The sequence below is a fragment of the Fringilla coelebs genome (genome assembly GCF_963513975.1).
Source record: "Fringilla coelebs genome assembly, chromosome: 3".
Lineage (NCBI taxonomy): Eukaryota > Metazoa > Chordata > Aves > Passeriformes > Fringillidae > Fringilla > Fringilla coelebs.
The window spans coordinates 92361452-92387290 of NC_140030.1; the positions used below are offsets into that span (position 1 = coordinate 92361452).

The 25839-nt window shown below is 40.7% G+C and overlaps 1 protein-coding gene across 2 annotated transcripts; it reads right to left on the minus strand.

Annotated features, from left to right (window-relative positions):
* Window positions 1-1761: 1761 nt before the first annotated feature.
* Window positions 1762-25733, minus strand: INTS7 (integrator complex subunit 7). Of its 2 annotated transcripts, XM_084202139.1 has the most exons (20): window positions 25637-25733; window positions 25361-25490; window positions 24365-24511; window positions 21738-21875; window positions 21239-21285; window positions 20564-20763; window positions 19392-19514; window positions 16715-16832; window positions 15640-15774; window positions 14976-15073; window positions 14066-14305; window positions 13280-13417; window positions 12350-12556; window positions 8692-8886; window positions 7830-7933; window positions 7398-7466; window positions 6222-6354; window positions 4937-5035; window positions 3937-4122; window positions 1762-3045 (listed from the first exon to the last, which is right to left on the minus strand). In XM_084202139.1, the coding sequence occupies exons 1-20, from the start codon at window positions 25725-25727 to the stop codon at window positions 2758-2760; spliced, it is 2886 nt and encodes a 961-aa protein (XP_084058265.1). In that variant the 5' UTR covers window positions 25728-25733; the 3' UTR covers window positions 1762-2757. The 2 variants fall into 2 exon arrangements, 1 of the variants encoding a protein (XP_084058265.1); XR_014616010.1 differs by lacking the exon at window positions 1762-3045 and having other exon boundaries at window positions 3989-4122; window positions 6244-6354.
* Between the last annotated feature and the right edge of the window lie 106 nt (window positions 25734-25839).

Here is a 25839-nt window from a genome sequence, read left to right on the forward strand (position 1 = left end):
GAACAATGCAGGACTCAAACAAGAATAACCTCCCCACTTCCACTAATAGTCAAGGATCACATTCACTGCTGAGAGCTCCAACAGCAGCTTTCTGTATATTGCTGTAACTTGAACACTCTTCCTCACTTCTCTTCAGGTATTTTGAAACATTGTGTGCCATAAAATCCATGGTTTCTGTTTGACAGGTGTATATCCCAGCTTATTAGGAATAAAAAATACACCATGTTAGAAAACAGCACAAAACAAAAACAAACAAACAAAACCACACAAAAAATAACCTCACTACAAATCCAACAAAACATAAATCACTGTGCTTACATAAAAGGAGAATTTACTAATAGGTCCAGGGCCTTTCCTGATCAGCACACACATATAACTAACCTGCAAATGAATCAGCATGAGAAACTCTTCAGAGCTTGTTAGAAACACAGGTATTTGTACAGCAAGCCACTCTCCTACACAAGGTAATTTCCAACAAAGCAGCAATTGCAATTTTCCTCCCCCTGCAATCTCCCATACCTAACATCCAGATTCTCAGGCTCCAAGTATTATTTCCTGGGCTTTAAAACTGATACAAATTCTTGGAGTTCTAGAGGCCTCTCAGATCAGGTGAGCAGACATGTTTAAAGAAGGAACACTTTTTCTAGCTGTAGTAGGGTTAATCTCACCAGCTCACAGACAGCTAAGCCTCAGACCAGAACAGGGCTTTCCCACTCTGAACATCACATGACTTATGAGAAAAGTTTGTTCCCCAGCATGGAAATGTCTTTGAATTTCTGAGTTGTTTTGGAAAGGCACCATCAAAGGTTTCCACCAACAGATTGGTCAATAAGAGCAAGAAAAACATTCATTATGCAGGGTAAAAAAACCTCTTTGACCTCTAAGTCTCTCTTTTTTTTTTTTTAATATTAAAATACAGAGGTTTTTGTGGTAAAGAACTGATCTATGGCTTTAAGGAAAAAACCCAAGTGACCACAAAGAGTTCAGTTCTTCAATCTGACTGAGAGCATACACAGCAGCAGGCCAGTCCCCTCTTTCTGGACCATTCAGCTAGCTGTAGCTAGAGGTACATATATGCATGTGTGCACACACAGCTGAATATATACACAGCTGAATATATACACACACAACCCCAAACTATGGGCATGGAACCACAAGAGTGGGACAGTGGAAGGCAGTGGCACTTTGTGTCTCCTGCTCAAAAAGAAAATCATTTATGGAGGATGCTGCTCAACTTTTCACCAATTTTGTGTCTTCTTTTTCAGCCTTGCCTCCCAGTTACCATTTCTAGTTAGGATTACAGCCTGACCAAGGTATGACATCTAGCAACATCACTTCCAGTTGTTTGGGTTTTTTTGGATAGTCTCCAGCCAAGAGGAACTACTATGGGAAAACACAGCAAAAAATTCTTCATCCTGCTATGCAAAAGAAGCCTCAGTTTACAGCAATTCATTATCATATTCTCTGCACTTGAAGCAAGCAAAACCTGTACACTCCACTCAGATTTAGAATGAAACAAGATTGAAGAAATAACAGTATAATGGGAGTCTGCTGAGAAAATAACAATAAAAATTTCTGCTCAAGAGAGGGATTAACAAGCTGAAGTATGTAAGAAGTGCCAGCCCTCCTCCTTCTCACTCACACTCAAGTGGGTCCTGCTTTGCTACAGAGTGATAAGCAGAGACTATTTATGAAGACCAGGTGAAGGTCATGCTATGTGATCTACTGTCTGTGAGTCTGGATTTTATATCACAAAGGAAGTGTGAAAATGGTGTATGAAGCAGTGTATTTCCAAAATTATTCTGGATCAATTTCTAGAATTGGCAAAATTCTATTTCAAGTTCTTGTAAAAGTAACAATTAAGCTTCGCAAGTTGGTCAAAGAACACATAAGATCACAAAGTTTCAGTATTAAAGACTCCTTTTAAAAAACAGAGGTGTTTACTTGCAAGCTGTCATTCATTTTAATTTCCCTCTTAAAATGAAGAGCAAATTTTAAAAACCCTACAAAATAAAAGGTTTCAGAAATACAGATGCATGAAAATTTAAAAACATGGTAATATCTTCCAATATCATCTGTGAGACAGTGATTATTCCCACCTGTAAAATTCTGCCTCTTGCAAGACTCCCCAGACAGCAACCCCTCAAGCAGTCTCCTCCCTCTGCATTGACTGGGTATCACAAGCGAACTGCAATTGTTTTTCTTCCAGCTGCATGCATTAAATAGTGCTGAAGAATTTTAATAACATACATACACCAGCCAAATACTGGAACTTGCTATTAAAATGTCAGAAAAAGAATCTCTGGATATTCCTGCCAATTGCTTCACATTAAAAGAGACACACTTGGTATTACACTAATTTCAGTATAATCAGCCCAAGTGAAGTGTTTCCCAATGTCCTGTAAGCCTGACATTAGAACCTATGTGCTTCAAAAATCATCATGGAAAGTACCAGTCAACAAGCTTAGTGTCCCCTGCTACTGCAGTTTGTGGAGCCTGCTGGAACAGGTTTGTAAACAGAAGTTAGAGATCAGGTAGAAGTTCTTAGAGTAAGAGCACAACTCCAAATTTGAACAGCTGCCTCTGCTGAATCGAGTTCGAATTTACTCCAGATAAGTTAAGAAGCAACAAACTGGCATCTGAGACTTTCTAGGAGAAGGCTGTAATAAAAAAATCTTCAAAGAAACCTTTAAAAAAGAAGTGTCCAGAAGAGCTGCAGCAGCAGTTGAGCAGGCAGGCTGGGGGTGGCCGTGGCGCTCAGAAGCGCGAGTACGCGGTTCTCTGCTGCTGCTGCTGCGCTGGGGCCTGGCCCTGCTGCTGCTGCAGGCGAACCTGCTGCGAGTATGGGTCCTCAAGAGACTTCACAAAAATAGTTGTCTTAGGCCCAGTTTTCCAGACAATACCATTTGAGTCTATCACAGAGGACTCCACGGTGATGTTGTGGGTGCCAAGGATGACAAAGTTGAGCAGGAACTGAGTGCTGAAGTAGTCGTTGTGCGGTTCCACCCTCTGCTCCATTTCGTTGGTCATGTTGTCAAGAGGAATCTGAGGACAAAGAGGGAAGGTTAAAACACCCTAAACCTGCCAAAAATAAGTTTTCAGGTCTCCACTTGAAGGAGAGAGGAGAAAAAAGGAAAAATCTGTTTGCAATTCTCCTAAACCAATACATGTGCACACTTGGGATAGCTTGACAAGATAACAAGTCATCTTCCACCTGAGGTTCTACTTTTCCACAAAGTACTGTGAGCCAAACATCACGCACTTCCTAGTCCTCTTCTTTTACAAGCCACTGACTCTCTCCTATTCTCCCTCCAGAAACCCCAAACAACAAAACAAACAAAAACCTGACCCCAAAACCCACCAAAGCGGGCCTGTCACTAAGTATCACATGCTAGCAGAACCTAAACCTCAGGCGTGCAGCCTTTGATAAAACTGTTGACTGAAGTTTAGTATGTGTCTCCTCAGATGCTCTTTGATTTGGACAGTCCGTCCTCACGATTTCCACAAACAAAATAAAAGAACCATAAAATGACTATAAAAAATTCTAGAGACTATGTGGTAGAAAGTAATCTACTCCTGGTTTGTTCAGTTTTTTTTTCCCTGTGGAGTTTTATATGATATATAACGAGGCTGAGTTTTCCTCATCTCAGGCAGATTCCTAATGACTTGTTCCGAACATCACAAAGCCTCTTTGTTTGGAAGAAGAGCTGTTACAAAAAGGTATTGACATCTTGCAGACTTAAAAATCCCAGATCCCCTCCACAAGTTATGCTTGGCTCTGGCCAGTGCTTGAATGTCAAGTGGCAGAAGTGAAAGGATTACAGAACCACCCCCATTCATCTCATCCTGGGAATTCTGCTACCCAGAGACAAACAAAAGAACAGCAAAACACAGCAAAAAAGCTTAAGACTCCTCCTGGCTCTATTCTATCCACACCTTATAGTCCTGTCCAGATTTGCTCTGCAGCACTGAAGAGACATTGAGACAGACAGACTGGATTTTACGGAAAAGGCCTGGTTTGGATCCGTGCTGAACCACTCCTTCCACCTTGAGGGCCAGCTGCTGGTTGTTCTGTACTGCTATAGGCTCTGCTGGGTTCCTTGGAGATGGGGATAGAGCAAGCTGGAACACAAGTAAACACAGCAAAATGTAATTATAAGCCTCCAGAAAAGCAAACAAAATTCAAGGATGAAACAGGACACCTTCTTATAGAAACATTTCCAAGAAGAGGTTGGGTAGGAAAAACAGCAAATGGAAACACAGCCATTATCAGAGACTCATTACTATATTATTTAATAAACATCATCAGCAATACCACATATTATCTTTGTATCAGTTTCATTTACTTCACTTCTTCAAAAGATGTGGGAAAAAATCTTCCACAGAACAGCCAGAGGTATATGAAGCTGAGCAAAGAAGCAAAATGCAGTAAGAGTAAATATTAAAAACTTAAGGCTTTTACTTTTGCCAGAAAAAAGGAACACCTGAGCAAAACAAAAAAAACCCCAGGACCTTAGTCATATATAGTCATTCTTAGTCAGTGAGCTGATATATAGGACAATTTTCTTCCAAGATAGTGAACATTGCTTTTTAAAGGGAGAGGAAAAAAACCAAATACAAATCTATAAAAGCTGCCCTCCCAGGACTAGAATTATTTAGCTTTGGAGACTCAGAATCAACAAAAATTCCAGCTACATTTTACCTTTAAGGCTTTGCAATCAAAGAACTGAATCCTACTTGTCTAAGTGACTGCCTAGTGGTCCTGAACTACCACACATACATGCTATTCAAGTTACTCCTAACACATTAACCCAAATGCCATTTGCAGTTATGTATCTTCACTAAAAATCCTTAAGCTCTGTGCCCTCAGTAGGGCTTTTCTCACGAAGTAAAGAATTTCTAAAGAAATTTGAGGACATATTTGAGCAGTGCTTACCTTAATACTTGTAGACTGAAGCTTTTGGAAGAAGTACCTTTGAAATGAAAGGGGCACCTTCAACAAGGCAATGACAGCATTGCACAGACAAGCTGTATGCTGCAAGAAACAAGAGCCAAAACAACTGAGAAAAGATATCATTCATGACACAGGTAAAAGACATGTACCTGAACTACTGAAACAGCAGGAATTTCCATTTTAAGTCCAAAAATATATTAATAGAGTCATAGAATTATAACCACTAAGATTACAATGGCTATATTCAGCCTCTCTCTTTATATTCTGCCCCTTATTGAAGGAGGTATTCAGCTCTGGAAAAAAAACAAGGTCAAGCAAAAGAAAAATACAAATTATTCCAGTCCTAGTGTTAGAGTTGACAGAGCAGGATATGCTTGAAACACTCCTACACACAAACTCTCAAAAAATAACTTCCCTCCAAGCAAAAAGACTGGCTTCTATCACAACTTACTGCAACAATTAAGTGTTAAGCCACTTGTCTACTCTTCCTTTCCCTGCTGCACCATGCCTCTGGCTCAGAGGAACACAAGCACTGCCTGGGGAGTCACCAAGCTGTCTTGGTGTGCAGCCAGCCACAACGAAGTCTACAGGGTTTACCTTTGCTGTGGTTTACATGGTTTACTCCTCTATTCTACTTGAAATTGGTAAGGAGTGTTGGATTAAGAAAGCAGGCAAACAGATGCCAACCATGCCAAACCACCTTGCTCCCACCAACGTGCACTTCAGCTTCAGGATGCTCATGAGCAGCAAGAGCCAAAGGCAGCAGCCCTGTAAGGAGAGTGTTATCAGCTCACTGTTTGCCCCAGCACACTGTGCTCCCTGATGCCCTGCACTGATAAGAGAAATGCTTCACTCACCAAGCACAGTGCTCACCACCAGGGCTCAGGGACCAAAGCTAGGCTGCTCTGTGGGAGGGGGAGAATTCCTTCACAGCAAGAACATGAACAAAGAGAATGTGCTCCAGTGTTTGCATGTGAGTGTGGTGAGGGGTCTGACAGCTCTTGTAGTGACCTTATCAGCATCTGCTCTGCTCTTAGGATGGAAATTTTAAAAGTATTATTTTTCAGCAGACCAGTTAGGCTACAGATGTTTTAGCAAAATGGTTCTTGAAGTATTTTTAAACAAGTGTGTCTCTGTAGAGACCATTTATGTCAGAAATGTTAATTAACTGAGAATGCTTCCCTGTTTCTTGCCTGCCACAGATATATGGAGTTCTGGGGTTTGGGCCCCTTTCTCTACACAATATACATTTAAAACTGTTACTTGCCAAGTAAGACACAGGAGCATACTTCCTGTTGAGGGATTCCACTTCCTCTAGTACATGATTAAATACAGACATCATTCTTCTTTCGTATTCACTTTCAACATGAGCTGTTCCATTTGAGCTATATTCCTGGAAACTAAAAAAAAAAAAAGGAAAAAAGAAACTTTTCATTATGTCTAACTTACTTTCCTCATCATAACCTGGAAGACACACTACCAAACAGATTGGGCAAGACATTACAACATGAAATCCATTAAGAAACGTCTTTCAAACTGTTTACTCTGTTCTTTAAATTATTTTTCCACTATAACACTTGCCCTTTACATTTAAATATTCCTTAACTACCATTTATTCACCCCTTCTTGTCCCCACCCTCTCAGTCAAAGCAGTGACAGGTCTAACAGACTCAGCATACTTACTTCCCCTGGCTTTTTTAACCCTGCAGTGTTTGTAACAGTCATGAAAATTTCCCAACACAAACCAAGCATGCCAGTCAGAATTAAAACTAAATCTCCAAGCTTATAATCTCCTCCTTTGAATAGAATTCCATCTCACTGACTAATACACCTTCTATGCAATGCTTAATTCATAATGAGTATTACAGTCACTTAGGATGTTCACTTTTATTACTAGTTATAAAATAACTCAGAAATTTTAGCCACAGTATTTTCCATTTAATCTCAGCCTGGGATTTTTAAACAGTGATTCATCAGTACTTCAACGTTGTTTTGTAGTGGATTTAAGTTCACTGTTAGAAAAAGAGCCAGAGGTGATGGCTTTACATTAAAAATTTGAAATAATTTAGTGCACGTGTTTTCGCAACTTTGAAGGAAACTAAGGTGCACTTACAAGTGCAAGCAACAGGTATGGGATCTAACACACAACAACACAAACTAAAATAAATGGCCAAAGGAGAGATTAGAAGTTCAAGTCTATATTTACGATAACTCCAGTATCCAGTGCTCTCAAGAGCAAAATCAGTATGAAATGCAGAACCCAAAAGAGAATCCCCAATCTGCCAGGAACAGCACAGCAGCAACAGATCCTCAAGCTTGCTCAGAATACAATTAGAAATGTCTACTGAGAAACTTTCTGAACATTCCTTGAATTCCTAGGCTTAAAGCTCCACGGATTTATTAATAAGCAGAAAAGGAGTATGCAGTTAACTATCAAACCTACCTTGCAGATTCTGGATCCAAAATCAGTGCTTCTATTGCATGTGAAATCAACAGGCAGCTCTGCTGTTGTCTGATATTAATACTAAGGAGTTAAACAAATTTCAAAGTTGGCACCTAAAACAAGAAATGCAGTGCATTTGGTGGCACTTTTCCTTGCTTCTGTGAAGTAAACCTACAGTCATTACCCATTTAGTGAACAGAGAGCAGGAACTGTGAAAATACCAAGTTATAAGCTGCTCCAATTTTTGTGTCATAACTTGTTTTTGTGTCATAGCTTATTTTCAAATAGGTTTTAAACAATTGGTAGCTAATTTTTATGTTATTAACCTTCAAAATTACTTTGTGGCAGTCTTCAAAGAAAAGAGGATTCTTATGCTTTATGCTGTGCACATGAGAAAGAAAGTGGACAAACCCCAGGATTTTTAAAGGATACAGTTCTACATTCCTTAGAGTTGCTGAGTCTGCATCAAAAGATGACTGATAGAGATCTCCATACCGTGTAGCCAAGTTTCGGAATTCCTCCATTGAGTGTTTCATCTGCAGAGACAATGTTACTAGGCAAAAACACAAAACAAAGCAAACAAAACCCCACACATCCAGAAAACCACTACACTGTAACGTACAACGCTGAAGGAATAAGGTGGCATATTGGAGAAAAATTTATAAAGTTCTTGCTTCTTCACTCAGATAATGATTACCAAAGTGACAGGCTGTTATCCATGCACTAAACAGGTATATTTCCTGCACCAACAAAATCTCCTTGGGTTAAAAACAAAGCAAATGAAAAAAACTCCATCAACAACCTCCTCCATCCCCTACTGGTAAATCAAACTGCTCTGTCTTTCAATGACCACCCACTGGTTGGATTTAGAAGCAAACCACCTTGGTGTTCCAAGGAGGTACCAAGGCAAGTTTTGTACACTACTGAGGCAGTTGCCAACTCTCAGCAAAAGGAGTTGCAGAACCATCCTCAGGTATATATATTCTTCCTTAGTGTACTCAGAGTGTCTTGAGATGTTTCAAAGCAAGGTGTGAAAAGCCTTGCTGCAAGTTTGAGTGTACCAAGTGACTTGCTATGTGCAGATCCTTCCTTGGAAGCTGTGTGCGTGACTGGAGGAGAAAATACGTGGACATTCAGCTTCAAAACACAGCCTGCTACAGGCAGGTGTTTTCAGAGCTACAGGTGAAAACCAAAACCCACTTTTCATTTCTTTTGTCAAATATGTTTGCTGAGAAGCAGAATTCATACCAGAGTCCCAAACACAACTGCACAAGAGTGGAACGGGAGCACGTGCCTGGTTGGAGATGCGGCCACACCTCTGGAGATCATTCCCCGATGTCATAGCGATCGTTGTGGCAATAGCTGGGGGTGGACTTGTTTTTAGGCTGTTGCAGGTACAAATAAGTTGAGAAAAAGCTTGCAGAAGGTCAATCCTGAGTTTCACAAATCCACACTGAAAGCTCAGAGGATTAAGTGGTGTACTAGCAGCCTGAAACACAGTAATAGGAATGTTGGCAAACTAGGTCAAAAGCAAAAATGATAAAATTACACTGCAGTGTCACTGAACAGTCTCAGAAAACTGAATCCTCAAGTTCAATTCTAAAAGCTGGTATTTTGAAAATTATATTTAACAGGTTTGCTCAATTTCAATCATACTAAATATAAATGACATAGAAGTTACATAATTACTAAGTCATATTCCAGGCATGTCACCCTTGTAACAAATGTGACTTAAGCAGTTAAAATACTGTTAGGGCACCTATTTCCTCTTTTTCCAAGGCCAAGGCATTAAGCTTCAAATGACATCAGGCCTGATAGTCTTTACCATAAGAAAAAGTATTGGATGGCAAACAAGAAGACACATGGACTGAAAAAGTGATTCTCTGCATCAGCCAGAAGAGAAGGAATTGGCTCAAGTTACCCACAGCATAAGAAAGGGGTGATTTCTTTGGAACTGTGAAATGGATGGGAACATTATGAAGGCATTGAACTTTGCATTTGATGAAGGCAAGAGACACAGTCTACTGGTAACTAAGAAGAGTAAATAACAGAATTCCAGGAGGGTAGACAAGCTGCTATTGTTCAGAAAATACAGTTCTATGAAGCTTTGCTCCCTAAAAGCTTATCTGACTTGTAGAAGCATCTGTGACAACTTAGGACACCCAGGAGGGGGTAAACTGCAGTACTGGAGGTTTGATACTAGTTAAGCCGAAAATCCACTACTTATTTTTCTTAAACTGTTGGATTTTGAGAAGAACAAGCCCTCTCCAAAAACAAGGCATTGAGACTTCCTCTTGGACTCATGCCTGTCTTTGCCAGTGCTTCTTATTCCTCACCAGATTACTTCTCAAAGCAAGAAGTCATAATCTACCCCAAAACTCTACTAAGAACCATTTCTTTGCTGGCAGAAAACCAGCTAACTGGTTTCTCACAAAGCATCGTATCATCTGAGAACTGGCCTACTAGTGACTAAAGCGAGAAAACATCAGCCCACTGCAAGCACTTTAAACTACTCAACTAGATTTCAACTGAAAAAATAAGACTATTTCATATTTAAACCACTAAGCCTCTCTTATCTATCACTCTGCTTTTCCTTCTCCAAGGGCACAAAAAAAAAATCAAACCCTTTTGAACTGGAATTGTTCAGTTTATTTTGCAAGGATGGTTTCAGAAAACCCTCTGTGGAAGAGGGCTACACTGCACTGTAATTGCTCTACAGAGACTACATGCTTTTAAAGAGTAAAGTACTCCTATCAGAAAATCCAGACATTTTTAGTAGCACAAATTGGACTTGAATCTTGTAAATGGAAATACAAGCTTGTCTCGTTAATACTGCAATTCACCTTATCTGCCATGGGCAATAAGTGAGTTTCAATTCTTTCTGAAAGTGACAAGTATTTCTTTGGCTCAGCCAAGTTCTTCAAACACCACCATTCAACATATTTGGAATCGGTGCTACTTAACCAATGGCTGCATAAGTGTTTTGTTCAAGTCTTGTACCTTCTTTAGATTACCAGCAGTAGGAAAATAAACCCAATGCCTCCAGTAAGACAGATCTGTGCCAGAAAGAGCAGGACCCATTCAAAACCTTTGCTAACTTTACAATCAAGCACAGCATGACAGATGGGGACCCTGGTCAATGTGCTCCTTGACAAGTCCCTGTTCTCCCAGAGGGACAACCTCTTATCCATAAAGCAGAGGGACTTCTTTCCCTCAAGTGCACTAACTCCAATGAAAGAACACTCTGCAGTGCAAGACAGAGTTTTATGTTTATCAAGGAGGAATTGAGAAATTTTCCGACAAAGCGCCGTCTGAACATTTCATCGTTGCTAAACTGGGCTGGCTGAACATCTGCAAGAGATTTACTGACACTGTGTTCTCCAGCTACAAAGTGGAGCAGCCACACAAGGCTCATCACATGCACCACTAGTCTGTGGTACCAGCAGTGCTGAGTCATGCTCTGCACTGAAACAGCAGCACCAGGAGAGCTCAAGTCAGAGGAAAGAGAGCAAAAGCCTTCAGCAGCAAGGCTGTCACGTGCATTTTGTGGCACTTTGCTCCCCTTGGAGAGGCTGAGTTCTATTGACAAGCACTGAGTGGCTCCTTTTACAGCTGATACACTCAAGCACAGCTGGGAAATTGTCCAGAGTGATGCAACAAGTCAGCAACAACCAGCACTAAAACCCAATTTCCTCTCCTCTAACCTAGAAATCCTGTACTCACTCCTCTGGACCACGACCATCCATAAGGAGGGCACTGGGCCCAGAAAAGCACTATGTGCAACAGGAACTGAAGTCAGCAGAAGAGATGAAGGCAGGAATCCTTCAACAGAAAAAAAGTCCCAAACTCCATGGAAGGGGTAATTAAATTACTGGATCACAGCATGACCTATTTAAGTGTGTTATTTTCCTGCCTGTATTAAATATTAACATCTAATTAGATGAGGTCCTGCTTTCAATGTCTTCTTGATGTTAGAGAAATCTTCAAGTGTTGAATTAAAAGCTGATTCATTCAGCCAACACTTAAAGACAAGCACTTCAGGAATGACAGATCTTTCAGAGGACAAAAGTAGAAACTTATGTCATTGCAGCTTATTCAGGGACATTTTCTTAATAAATAGCAATATCTGAACTTTATTAAACAGTAATGTCTGAATTGTCATGACCCTAACTGTCCAGTAACTAAAGCCACAAAGCAGCTTCACTGAAAAGGCATACAGAAACTGTATGTAAAGATTTCTTCATGGAAACTAAAATATGAAAAAGTATTGTGTGAAGCTGGATCATCTTTGCTTAAGAAGCAACTTTGCAGTAGGAACAGAAGGTCCCTAATCATTAATGCTCTTTTTTGTTTATGTTCACAGACATCATACTGCTTTTGGCATTTTTACCACTTCAGAGAAGCAGAAAGTATTTGCAAAGTATAAAAGCAGGTACCAGTTGGATTTGATGAAACTGAATTGTCTTTCCTCTTATTAGATTGCTTTTAGGATTCCATGAGATCACATTGTCAAATAGAAGGCAACATGAACTCAGCAGGAGGGAATTGAATCCTTCTCTCTATTTCAAGAAGACAGCAGCCAATTTAGGCCAATTCCCAGGCTTGCCTATTACAATAGCTTTTATTCACCCCAAGAAAGGAGAGGAAAATATAAGCATTGTAACTTTAATTAAACAAGATCTGTCACATTTCATTTGATCTGATCAAGGCAGGAAATGAGGGGTGGAGGGAGAAGAAAAAGCAAAAAGAAATCTAGCTAATCACACTTGGCTGAGTTACAGGATCTTTTCTCTCAAGATGCAGTGTGTTACTACTGACACGCCTGCAGAGGAGAACCAAACAGAGTCTGGCAGATGCCAGAGATATTGAAGAACTTTTCAGAGAGTTAAGCACAGAACCCCAAGAGCCATGCTGCAGCACCAGAAACATCCCCAGCAGAGGCGTGTGCTGACCGTCAGCGACGCGATTCCTTTGTGGTAGGACTTGAGGGCTTCGGCGATGCAGGAGAGCGCCGAGCTGTAGCTGTCCTCCTGCAGGCCTGTCAGGCACTGCTCGGCGTGGGAGAACTCCTTCAGGCTGTTCAGCCAGAAGTAGAAGTGCTCTGAAGCCACTTGGGTCAGCAGGCTCTGGTACAGTTCTCTGGCCATGTCGTGGTTGCCCTGTAGTGACAAGAATGTTTCTGAAAGGGGATGTGAAAGAAGGCTGGGGATTTCTACAAAACTTACACAAATAAGAAAACAGGAACATCTCCAGAACTGCTCCCAGCTTTGAAACAGAAATAGTGAAGCTTTTTCCAATTATTTGATTGTGGCACTGATAATAATAAATAAAAACACGAGTGCTTACTTTATAGAAATACCAGCCTGTAAAAAAGTATAGTATTTATTTACATAAGATAATTCAATAAGATGACAAAAAACCATGGAAATTTACCTCAGCATCTCATACTAGGCTTTTTGTGTAATTCTAACCCCAACTGTGAATTTACTTAAGGGAAAAGGGAAACAGTATATTTTTCTTCCTTTCTTCACATTGAAGAAAGAGAACCTTACATCAGGATGACCTTCACATTCTGAAGAGCAGTCAGACAATACAGATTAGGCATGTGCTCAAGAAAGTGCCAGGACATCACTTACTTCCTTCTCAAATACTTCAAAAAGATAAGTAAAAAACCATTTTGATGGGATGAATGTCCCAAATTATATATATCTGAATCTGCATTCCAGGGAATTAGGAGGGGAAGTGGTTTTTCTTTTTTTTCCCCCCATTCACTTCTTTCTCCCAAGTCCTACGATTTTCCTTATTCCTTTATCCAATTCAAAGAACTCCCTGGCATTCCTTCAATCACAGCAAACCATTTTTCTCCAGGTATTTTCACTTACCATCCTGGAAGCCTGCCTGGCTATCCTGTAGGCTGTCCATCCATTGGAGGCATTCTCAAGCTGCTGTTTGATCACAGTTTTGATTTCTGTGGACAAAGCTTTCTGACTGGAAACAAATATCACTGTGGCAAGAGAAACCTAGTAGAGAGTAGAGGAGTGAGAAAGGAAGTTATATTTCAGTAACTAAAGAAAAGAAGAAAAAGCCATTTCTGTTTTATTTTGGGCTCAAAACTACATAGACGATTACATACATATATTTTAACTGCAAAACTTCTCAGTCATTTATCTTTTAAATAGTTACAGTAATCCAAGTATTTCTTGTAGATAAAAGTAACTTTCATTTAAAGAACCTCAACTCTGCCTTTTAGCTGAAATATTTCAAATGTAAATTAACAGAAAGCTTGTGATTTTTTTTTAAATCCAAATTCCTTTCCAAGTATATGTGATGAAAGCATTTTTCTCTCTGACAATATATTAAGTAATTTGCCTCAGAGCTAGCTGCCATTTGGCCTTTAAACACTACTTAAGAGATACTCCAATAATTTCAATAGCCAGGTTTGCCTAAGCAGCGCCATCTACTGGAAAATCTAATTGAATACACTGCATAGTACAGCTCCATCTAGGAGATATTTCTACACTGAACACTGACATAAAGAGTCAGAAGTTAAAAGAAAATTGAAACCAGTGGCTACAGACCGGCTACATAACAAATGCCTTAGCTGCCTTTTAAAATACAGTCCACCCCCAGTTGTTTATACAGACTTTATCCATCAAGGGAGGTCTTACCAAGAGTTCCTGCTTTTTATCTGTGGCAGATTGTCCAATTAATTTATAGAGGTCCATGAGGTCTCCTAGCATCCCATCTGCCAAGACAGGCAGCTGCATGGCAATGGCTGCCAGGCAGTGGCACATGAGGATCCTGGCATTGTCCTGGGCACTGTGCAGCTGTGCCAGCAGGGACTCCACCACGGACTGGCTCAGGTGGGGGCGGCACTTCACCAGCTTCACCATGCAGGTCAGCGTGATCTGCAACTCACACAGCCCACAGGGACCATCAACACAACGGCCTCAAACCCAACATAGCCAGGCACACTCACTCAGCTGCAAGCAGGACTGCAGAAACACAGATCTGGTATATTTTCCCAACTATGTACTCTACAAAAGATGAGATTGTTCCAAAATCCCAAGTTTTTGTTTCTGAGCTACAAGCACTAAAACACATCACAAATTCAAGAAACATTAGTAGTCTCTTACAACACCAGCCTTTAAGGTAAGTAATTAGAAAAATTACTGATGGTTTCTGAAGTGGGAAAATAAGAATAATCATTTATAAAAATGTTGTGATAACGTACATTGCATCTCCATCTCGAAAAAGCAAGTTGCCTCCAAGATTCTCTCGGTCCTCCAGAGACACCTCCCTCCAACGTTCATGTTTTATTACAGATGTTCCTCTGAGAGGAATGCTCCCTGCCACCTGCAACAATCCTCTTATCCTAGACCTGAGAGGAGTTGTACTATGGCTATGCTCAGTTTCTCTACTGCTCTGAACTCTGATTATGGACAAACCAGAAAAATGATCTTTTCCCTCCAGTGTGTTATGCTTCCACCAGAAAGGATCTGGTGCACACCAGATTTCTGTTACACAAGCTGTTATTGTAACTTACAGCTGTGAAGGGGAAGACAACAGTAATGTCACCTTTAAGGTTGCCTGAGCTCCTGGGCTGTCATCTTGACTACAGAGAACAAGAAGAGCTTCTAAGCCAAAAACTGCATCTTGCTCCAAGGGCAGAAGATCTACAAACAGAAAAAGAGTTAGTTTGTTCTCTGTTCTGTTCTCCGATCACAGCTGGTGTAATGATTGCACTCCTGCTGCAGTCATGACAATTAAGAATCTTCCTAACACTTCTGCTTTGCCTTACTTTGATGGGAACAATTCTGCCATTCCATGTCTTGGGTAACTATTCAGCAGCCCCACTGACACTTGCAAAGCATGCATAAATCTTGGGACTAGGATTTCTAAATGCCCTGCTATTATTTTGCAACAGGCTCTGTGCAAAGGGCTTTCAAAAGTGGACCAACAATTCACTAATCTTACAGCAAAGGTAAAACAAGCATTCATTTAGCATGAGTTCTATTGTGGGCAGTAATTTTCTCTAAATGAGACAAAGATGGAACCTTCCCAACCATTCATAAGGCCATACAGAGTATTCCCTACTAGATTAGAGTCCCCACTCTCCCTAACCAGCCCGAGGGATCAGACAGATTTACAGCCAGCTTCACAGACAGGACGAGGTAATCTGTGCTAAGTGCATAAGCCTGGCTGCACACAGAGCCACTGCACTGCCCCTGCTTTTCCTTACCTTTTTCCTGGCAAGAGGCTGAAATATTGGTCAGAATTCTCACTCCATGAGCTGCAATGCCACGGTTATTATGGTAACAGCACTCCTGTGCTAGTTTGACCAAATCAAATGACCTGGCAGTTGTAGCTGCTGCTCCTAAATAAAAGCAAGGCAAATGGAACATAAAACTGCACAGTCCATAAATATACCACAGATCTTTAAGCACATTTCTGCAAAACCATTATATTGATTTATGGCTTTTTCTTATGTTTAAACAATAGGATGAAAATATTGTTCTCTCTTCAGACAAACCCAGAGACTCCCTCATTCTTGAACACTACACAAGTTAGACATACGAAAAAGAACATTTGGAGCTTAAGGCTGATGTTTCAGGACTCAGAGAAATATTGCCTTAAGAAATATTATGTCTGATTAAAAAAAGCTGGTGAGTCTATTAATTATTAAGCCATGCCAGAATGACTGAAGAGGATGTACTATTTCTTTTTCCCTTTCTGCAGCCCATATTTAAGCTTATAACACTCATTTGGGCAGTCTGGCTTTCAAGAAGAAAAAAGAGTGTGATCATAATTTTGAGAACAAGAATCACTTTTAAATGTCTACTTTTTCTAAAATTTCTCCAGAATATTGTCACAATATTTTGGTGACTCCTGGTACTGCTGTAGGTGAAGCCCACAAGGGTGGAAGAGTAACATGCCAGTCCACTCTTATACCATGAAGCCTCCCTACTACTCAAAAATTATGCAAATCCATGTTTCAAAGCACCTTAAGAAGAATGCAGGTCAGCCACTTGACAGGCAATATGCTCCTTCACAAAATGAAGAAAACTTGAAGACCCAAAGGCAAAAACCCTTTTCATATACCACAGTACCCAAAACCACAACAAAGCTATCATTTTTCCTGACTATACAGTGTCCCATTTTAAGTTTACATAAGATGAACACAGTCTGACTCTCAGTGTTGTGAAGTTTAAAAATAGTTTTACAAAATGCTACAAAGAGTTTAGATGAAACTGATCAGCAGCAGAAAACCAATCTATTAGAATGCCAAAAGTAATCATCTAATCCAGTTTTCTTACCTGGAGTGCTGCTGAAGTACTGTTTAATGGCAATGGTCCCTGATAATGTGGAAAGAACAGATAACATGCCCATTTTCAAGCTGTCATAAGGAGTGTTAAGAGCTGATTCACAGAGTGCCTAAAAATCAACAGGAAAAAATACAGAGGTAAGAAGTAGCATGAGCTATCTGTATGAAACATTTCGTGGCACTTCTCTGGGAAATTTTAAGAATCAAGATTTTTCCCACAGAAAATACTGTACTAAAATCAAAAGCCAAGTCCTCAAGCATCTGGTTTGGAGGACTGAGGATGTGGCTTGCAGAAAACTGACAGTGGGTCCTATATGCTAGGAAACATCAATTATAAGTCATTAATTAATTAAAAATCAGTGGCAAAAAATATAATCCGGTCTCATTGATCCAATATTATAAAAGATTTTAAGACAGTTTCAGGCATGCTGATTATCTTGCATTGTAACAATCTGCAAGGTTCTATATAGATATGTCTCTGAACAGCAAGGTTTCAAGTGTCATTTCCTCTAGCAGCATTGGTGTCCAACAGGAGTTTAAGGTTCTTGATAAATAAATTAAGGTGCATTTTATGTTTTAACTCATTTGTAGCAGAACTCATGTCTTACTTTTGTGCCTTTTGCCAGATTTTATCACAGGTCTTATCACATTTAGGTATGAATAACTCTGCAAATGCACATTGTTCTCAATTCCTTATGCCAACATTGCTCACATTTTAGTCATTCACTGGTTTTGGATGCTTTTTTAGTCAACAGAAGGGACAGTAATATGAGACATAAACAGAAAACATAAGTATATTCTGCTTTAGAGTGTGCCAAATCTGAATGCCAAAGAGCCAGTAATGGAATAAAGAAAAACAACACAATTAGTTCCACAGAACCTAAAAAAATCCCCACAGTCTTCTTATCAGGTATATGTATTGTGTAAGGGTTAAATTCTAAACACAGCTGTGATTTGTACCAATTAGTATTTTGCTAACCCACTGAATAGAATGGCATCAACAGACAGAGGAAGATCTAATGATTGGGGTAGAAAATGAGTCTTGATGTCTCCCAAGACACTGATGCTTTACTCCAGTGCTATCAGATCAGCTCTCAGGGCATATCTGAAACAGTGACTGTGAAGACTGCCTGGAGCAGAGAGGAATTAGCAGGATGGACTGCTCCAGGCAGCAACAGCTTCTGAGGCTGATGTCTAAAAATCAGGGAAGCCTCCACAGTGCAAAGACCAAACTTCCCACCTGACCTACACAGGACAGACTTAAAATGCTGAAGAAACTAACCAATGTTTGTTGGTAAAAAGGTACAAGAGACAGGCCTTGCCATGAGAAAAGGAGGGTCTGTTCCAGTCCGTGTTGTATAAGCATAGTATTTTGTTTATATTATCTCCAATTGTTGGGAGAACAACTTCTCAACTCAAAATGCCAACTTGTTATTTCAGAAGTCAGAAAAACTCTACTTCTGCATGCCATTCAGCCAGCAGTAGCAAGCTTCAGACAACTAGCTTTGTTTTCACCCAGTCACTGTTTAGTTCTGACATCAGTGGATTTTTTCCCTATGCACTTTAGCCATCAGGACACCCACTTTACTTCAAAACACTATATGACAATGAAAGCCACATTACCAATGCCTCTCACTTGTACTGACATAACTACTATTGAAATAGGGGCTAGAGTAGCATTTTCTTCACAATAATTCCTTCAAATTCCTAAAAGGAAATAAATTTCTAGAGTTAACCCATTATGAAGAATAAAGCAGTTCACTAAAGCAAAAAGCTTTACACACTCCAAACCATCATCTCCAAGAACTGGGGACAAAGCAGAACCTGCTTTATTTCTCACATGATTGTTAACAAAAACCTGCGTAGTTTTTTCTCCCAGATGCCTTATGCTCCAACAGGACAGGATCCAAGTAGCTTCCAAGAGTAACAAAAGCAAAGAAAAAATAACCCAGGAAAAAGTAGAGCTGTAACTCTCTGCCATTAAGTTCTTGAAATATTTACTTTCCCATTAATATAAACTGAAGTTATTTTCCACAGTCATTTCTACCAGAAAAGGGGGAAGGAGAAAAAATTCATATGCAACTGTGATTGAAAGAAGGCAGCAGTAATATCTCCAACATAACACAAGTTTCCCCAAATAGCACAGGTGCACTATCAACACCTTCTCACTGATACAACAGGGGTCACAAGGCCACTATTGCAACAACCCCATTAATTCTAAGAAATGAAATCAAAATTCCATTTGTCCTTTCAAGCACCCCTCGCTGGATGACATGTTTTGACAAATCCCAGAGGCTGTTTTGCACCAGAGCATTGGTGTGTACTCACTGTGCTAAGATCAGTACAAACATTCAGCTCTCATGTCTGCTACCTGAAATGGGTTTGTCAGAGAGAAAAGCTACTTCCTCATGGTACAAAGGCCTCCTACATGGCACATGCCTTCCCTTGGTAATAATGCTTCAATCCTTGAAGTGTCAACTTATCCAACTGAAGACATTTTATGAGCTGCTCATTAATGCTTGGCCAGTCTGCTTGGCAGAGTAACCTAACTTAAGGGTATGGAGATTCATGTTACTCCTTCCTTTACGTCCCAAATAATTCCTCTGGGAAGAATTCTGCAACTCCTTGGGAAGTTTCATAATAAACTTTAGCTTAAAAACCATATAGACCTGAATATTTTCTCTGCTCCATGTATGTGGTGTCTTGTTGGCCAACAACCTCAAATCCTGGATTGCAAGCCTCTTCACAGCCTTCCTGGGGTCATTTTTCAAGTACTGCAACAAAAGTTGAATCTGCAAGAAAATAAATTCATTGTTTAAGAGTGACGCTACCAGAAGGAAGTATTTTCAAAAGCACTCAGGAAGAAATGTTGAACACACAGAGCCAAAACTAACTTGAGAAAGTATGAACATGCCAGCCATGGTTTTTAGTCTCCACCCCCACCCTGGCTACATCAGTTTTATGCAGTATTGGCTATTGTGCTGCAGAAATACAGCCTAAATCTCCATGTTTCGTGCCATTAAAAAAATAAAAGCAGCACATTAAATGTTCTCATGTTGTTTCAGCAGACTTAGGTTCAGCACCATCAGAAACATCATCTGAAATACAGAAGCCAGCCAAGCAGAGAGTTTCAGACAGATCAATGCCATTATCTAACAGACACCAGCTTTGCATGGCTGTACAGGGCTGAAAGAAAGCAAATAGATTTTCATGACTCCTTCACAAAGATTAGCTGGATGAATCTCAAGTGACACAGTGTTCAGACCTGCTCTATAAATCACATCCACAAAGCTCATTATCAGAACATAAAAAGCATTGTATTTTTCCATCACTGCTTTCCCACTACTTGGGACTACAGTTTGTAGTCCTGAATTTAAGGAACTGATTGAAATTCCTCAAAATTCTCCAAGAAATAACTTTAAATGCATTAAATATTCATGTGCTTGCATGAAAGAAAGGCAAAAGGCACACCCCCAACTCAAGACAAAATACAGAAGTGCAAAGTGAAGCCTAGCTTTCACAGGCAAGTTGAAGTTGAAGTCAGGGTGTTTATTTTCCTGTATGCTGATCTATCCTTGTTGATTTGAATCCCTGATTTAGAAAAAGACGTTATGAACAGAAATAAAGGAGTAATGTGTTTGATACCGTCACCTGGAAATGGAACCAGAAAAGGCAACAAATATGAAAGCAGCAGCAGTTTGCAGGGTATTCTTCCTTGACAGCACACAGGAGCAACCAACCCAGCACAGTCATCACCTTTTGTTTTGATCAGCAGGCAGAACCTGAGTGCTTTTCAAATGTACTTTGTAGTTCAACAGAAGGCATGCCTTAGAAGAGTTACCTGCTTGGGAATGTCAACCAAAGAAGAAGCAGCGAGCAGAGTAAAGGTGTGCAGGGTGACAATGACCATTTTGGTGGAGGGGTAAGAGGTCACCAGCTGCTGCAGCAGCTGCCTGGAGCTGGAGGCCAGGCTGGCATCGTGGTGCATGTGCTGCAGAATAGGGATCAGCTTCAGCTTTAGGTCCACAGGTGTGGCCAAACCTGCAATAAGGAAAGAAACAGCCAGAGTTAGTCCTTGGGCTGGCTTTTCTGGCAGTTCTGAGGCACAGAGTATGTCTGGATTGTGCAAACACCTGCAGTGGCTTCAAATAACTCATGTTCTAGCTAGGCATGAAATGACAGCACTATCAAGCACTTTCATGGCTTCCTGAGAAAGCTGCTCCTTGCTTCCCTGCAGGTAACACACAAATCAACTAATCTGAAGCAACATATGAGAGTCTATGCAAGTTTATTCATCACAATACAGATGGGCTTTTATTCTGTACCAAACAGGTGCTTCAAAACTTAAATTTTAGGAGGACTTAAGATAACCAGCCAAATTATTGGTCAGCTAATTTAAAAACTGGAATCATCTAAGGGCAACAGCATTCTGATATCTGCTACGTAAATATGAATCATAAAGAATTTTCAGAGAAATTAAAGCTTTTCCTCTTTATCACTCAACATACACATGTACCTTGAATCATCTCGCTGATTTTGTTACATATTCCGACAGCAAAATCCCTGTGGAGAAAAGAAAGTACCAGAAATGAAAAATAAAAAATTAAGCCATTAAAAATGGAAAAAAAAATTTGACTGAACTACCAGACACTGTGTTTTAAACAATTAAAAGTTACACTAAAGAGTGCCTGCAAAACATGCACACAGGCATGACCAAATGAGAAAATGAAAGCTTTCCAAAACTGACAGGCAGCACTACAGTTTGCTAATATAATTTCTGTAAAATAATTCATGATTAAAGCTGCTATTCCAGTTCTCAATCTCATAGTTATGAGCTCTCCATTTTAGAAAAAAAAATCTGCTGAACCTGTATTTAGATTTCCTTATATCATTATTGCACTTAATTGTTTTGCTATAAAGGACAGCACAACAGAAAATAGTAGGGTTTGTGGACGTCAGTGTTAATGGAGTATCCATTCTCTGTAATATGAAAAAGTGAAAAAAGTAGTTCTTACTTAGATTGTGCAGAAAAGTTGGCAGCAGCAAATATAGCAGCTTCAACTTCCACATTATCATGGGAATCCAAACTCTGCCGAATACTGTGATGTGCATTCTTCCTTTCTGGAATGATAGATGCCATGCTGCCCAACATCCTGCAGAAATAAATCACAGCAAAATCAGGAAGAATAGCAATCATGAAGAAATGATGAAACAAAATAAAAATGTAAAAAAGACTGGTTAAAAGGCTATGCTCATATAAATATGAGCTCTTTCATGACTATTACAGAAACAAGCAAATGCTAAAAGTAAACATGTAATTAAATGTAACAGATTTTGTTATGTGGGTTGCATCAGCGGTTTGATAAAAATTCCACTACATTTTGATAACTTCTAGCTTGAAATTGGCATAGTGAGAAACTTACCAAAAATTCTTTAAAAACTATGGCATGATTTATTTCTAACATCTTTCACAGATCTAAGATAAGGTTATTAGTGAAAAAAGTAGCAACACTTCTTGTGTAACTGCTAAAAAAGTAGCCTATACTTTACCAAAAATACCTCAAAGATACCTTCCAAGCATATTTAGCATAATACAGTTAAAAGAAGAATAAATGTTTGATTTATACTGATGGTAATTTTAGCTACAGTTCTGTGCAAATATTTACAGTTATCTAGCAATAAAATTCCACAGACAAAGTTTTGTTTAAGCAGCTCTTTCTTTCAACATGTTCTTCCTTATTGACACTATTCAAGGAGAGCAAAAATAATTAGCAGAAGATTTAAACTGAAACTGTTGAACCAACAGCTATTTTAACATTTTATTTGATGTATCCTGTGAATTTAGTAATTAAAATGCTTATGCACACTGAGGACTACTGGGACTTGTAGCAGCCTGTGAAGATAACCCTCAATGCCAGTCAAAAACTGCAATCTAATATTAGAGCACTGAACAGAAACTACAAAAACCATGCAGACACATTGTATTTACTGATTTCTGAGACACCAGGGCATGAAAACATAATCTCAAATGAAACATTGAAAGAAAAAAGAAATGTACAAATGACCTAATCAGTCAAAGCCCTGTTAATGCCTCCCATCTCCCAGTAGTGAAATCAATAACAGTTCCAGATGGGGGTACAAAAAGAAATATAAAAAGAGAAAGACAAGTGCTCTCTTCACAATTGAATTCACCAGCACAGGGGCTGGAAGATGCAGTTAAGAGGACCATGTTGGATAACATTAGAGACACAAACACCAAACAAGCAGGACAGTGACATGGAAAACAGATTAATTTTTTTTTCCCACATGATTCTCAGAAGTTCAAAGCAATCAGTAATATAACAGCATTTCCTTAGAAGTTATTGATCAGATATCAGCTAGCAGTTCCAGCTAGGACAAGGCTAAATGAAAAACAGATGTAAGCATAACAAGGTTCATGTAAGTTTTGGTTGCAAGTTAACAAAAAACATTTTGACACAAAAGGAAGCACTTTCACTTGGTCTAAAAGTATCCTAGGCAAGATGGGATATATTGCATATAGCTACTGTCTAGGTTATGCACACAACAGATTCAGTTTTCTTCTCTGGTGTACACAAAATTTCAACACTGCAAATTCTGTCTTGCCTGGGACCATCCACAAAATTCTCACTATCATAAGGGGTTAATAACCTTGTTCTTGTTATCACCAATCCTTATAATTCATGCCTTTCGAAGACAGATGTCTCTGTTTTTAACTCTATGAGCAATGTATAAAAAGCCTCCTTTATTTCACTCACAGAATCCCAGAATGGCCTGCGTTGGAAGGGATTTAAAGATCATCCAGTGCCCAACCTCTGGCCATGGGCAGGGACACCTTCTGTTTCACCAGGTTGCTCAAAGCCCCATCCAACCTGACCTTGAACACTCTCATGGATGAGGCATCCGTAACTTCTCTGGGCAACCTGTCCCAGTGCTTCACCACACTCATAATAAAGTATTTTTTTCCCAATATCTTATCTAAACCTACATTCTTTCAGTTTGAAGCCATTCCCCCATGTCCTGTCACTACAGGCCTTGTAAAAAGTCCCTCTCCCTCATTCTTGCAGTCTCCCTTCAGGTACTGGAAGGCCACAATTAGAGCACCCTGAAGCCTTCTCTTCTCCAGGCTGAACAATCCCAGTTCTCTCAGCATTTCCTCACAGAAGAGGTGCTCCATCCCTCTAATCATCTCAGCTGCCTCCTCTGGACTCCCTCCAACATGTCCATGTCCTTCCTGTGCTGGGGACCCCAGAGCTGGACACAGCACTGCAGGAGGGGTCTCACCAGAGGGGAGCAGAGAGGCAGAATCCCCTTCCTTGGCCTGCTGCCCAGGCTCCCTTTGATGTAGCCCAAAACACATTTGGCTTTCTGGGCTGCCAGTGAACATTGCTGGGTCATGGCCAGCTTTTCACCCACCAGCACCCCCAAGTCCTCGGCAGGGCTGCTCTTGTTCTGTTCATCCCCAGCCTGGATTGATAGCAGGGTTGCCCTGGCCCTGATGCAATGCCTTGCACTTGGTCTTGTTGTTCCAGACAAGCACATTGATAGTGACTTACAGGTCTGAAGTAAATCAGAACCATTCACCAGATTTGCAGTAAACGAGGATCCCTCCTGCCATACATACCGGAGTGTAATAGCCCGAGCAACCGGGTCATTGCTATGGATCACTGAGAAAACTCTCTTGACAAATTCATCCACATTCAGGATCTTCTCTAAGTGCTTCTCACTCTGCTGAGTAACTTTCAGCACACACAGCCTCAGGAAGTTGTTCCTGTTAGAAAATACACACATTTCTTTGTCAGGCTATTTTGTAACAAAAATTCTAGCACTTTAAATACTAAACTACTTAACTACAACTTTTGGGAGCAAATTAAAACAAGGAGATATCTATGATTTAGAAACATTTGAGCAGACTAATACAGTAAAATAGAGAGTATTAACACAGGATTGCTTTATTTTCCAGTTCAGATAGTGTCAAACTAAAGCCCAACTCCAGGGAAATAAACCTCTGACACCAGTGAAGAGGGGTGTAAGCAAATGCCTGTTTTGTGCACACACAGGGATCCAAATCTGTTGGAAAAACATATTCAAGACTAAGACAGAGAAATTTTAACTACCACTGTCAAGTGCTGAGCAAATATATTTTCCTTCCTGAAGACAAGAGTGAAGATTCCACAACATCAGCATACACCTCTGTAAGCTTTTAAGAAGTAGCTTTGATTCCATTATATACATCACCTAGACAGCAGGCACTTGGAAAAGCTGTAGTTCGAGCTTTGTTAGAGATTAGGTTTGCACATGTGATTATCCATCCATTTGAGTTATGATTTGAGGGTGCTTATAGAGCAAAACTTACACCAGTGAACTTAAACCTGTTAGAAAGAGAATCTTCAAACCAGGACAGGTGGAAAGGAACTGTGTCATTACCACTCACAGCCACTCAAGCCCACTAAGGAAGTGGAAAATAAATTCCATTCAAGCACAACCGCAACAGACTGGGTACCACAAGGGTGTTGGCAGGCGAGCACCACACGCCAGACTCCACTGCAGGACGCTCCAAGGCACGGTGCGCTCCCACGGCTCAGACGGGAATGGACAGGAGCAGACCGGCACTACTCACCCCACTCTGAAAACATCGGCCAGCTTTAGGAACGCCGAGTTGATGAGAATGGGGAACGGGTATTTCTGGAAGAGCCTCGGAAAACGAACGACGGCTTCGCACTGCTCCCCGAGCTTGCCAGACCTGAGGCCTAACGGAGACAGCAGGAATTACCGCAGGCACCTCCAGCCCGGGTCCTTCCTCAGCCCCCCGCCCTGGGTAAAGCGGTACCAAGCGAAGCCCCCCGCCAGCCCCGCTGCCCAGGCCGGCGGCACCGCCGATGCCGCGCGGGCTCACCTTTGTCCAGCTCCATGAGGGCGGAGTTGGCGTCCAGCTCCTGCTCGCCATAGCCCGCGTCGGCCAGGAAGGACTTGCCGCCGGCCGCCATTGCTGCCGCTGCTGCCGGCCCCGCGCACGCGCAGCCGTGCGCCTGACCCCGCCCTCCCGGCGGGACCGCGGGAACCGGCGGCGGGTGCGGCCTGGAGGCCCCGCCCCCCAGC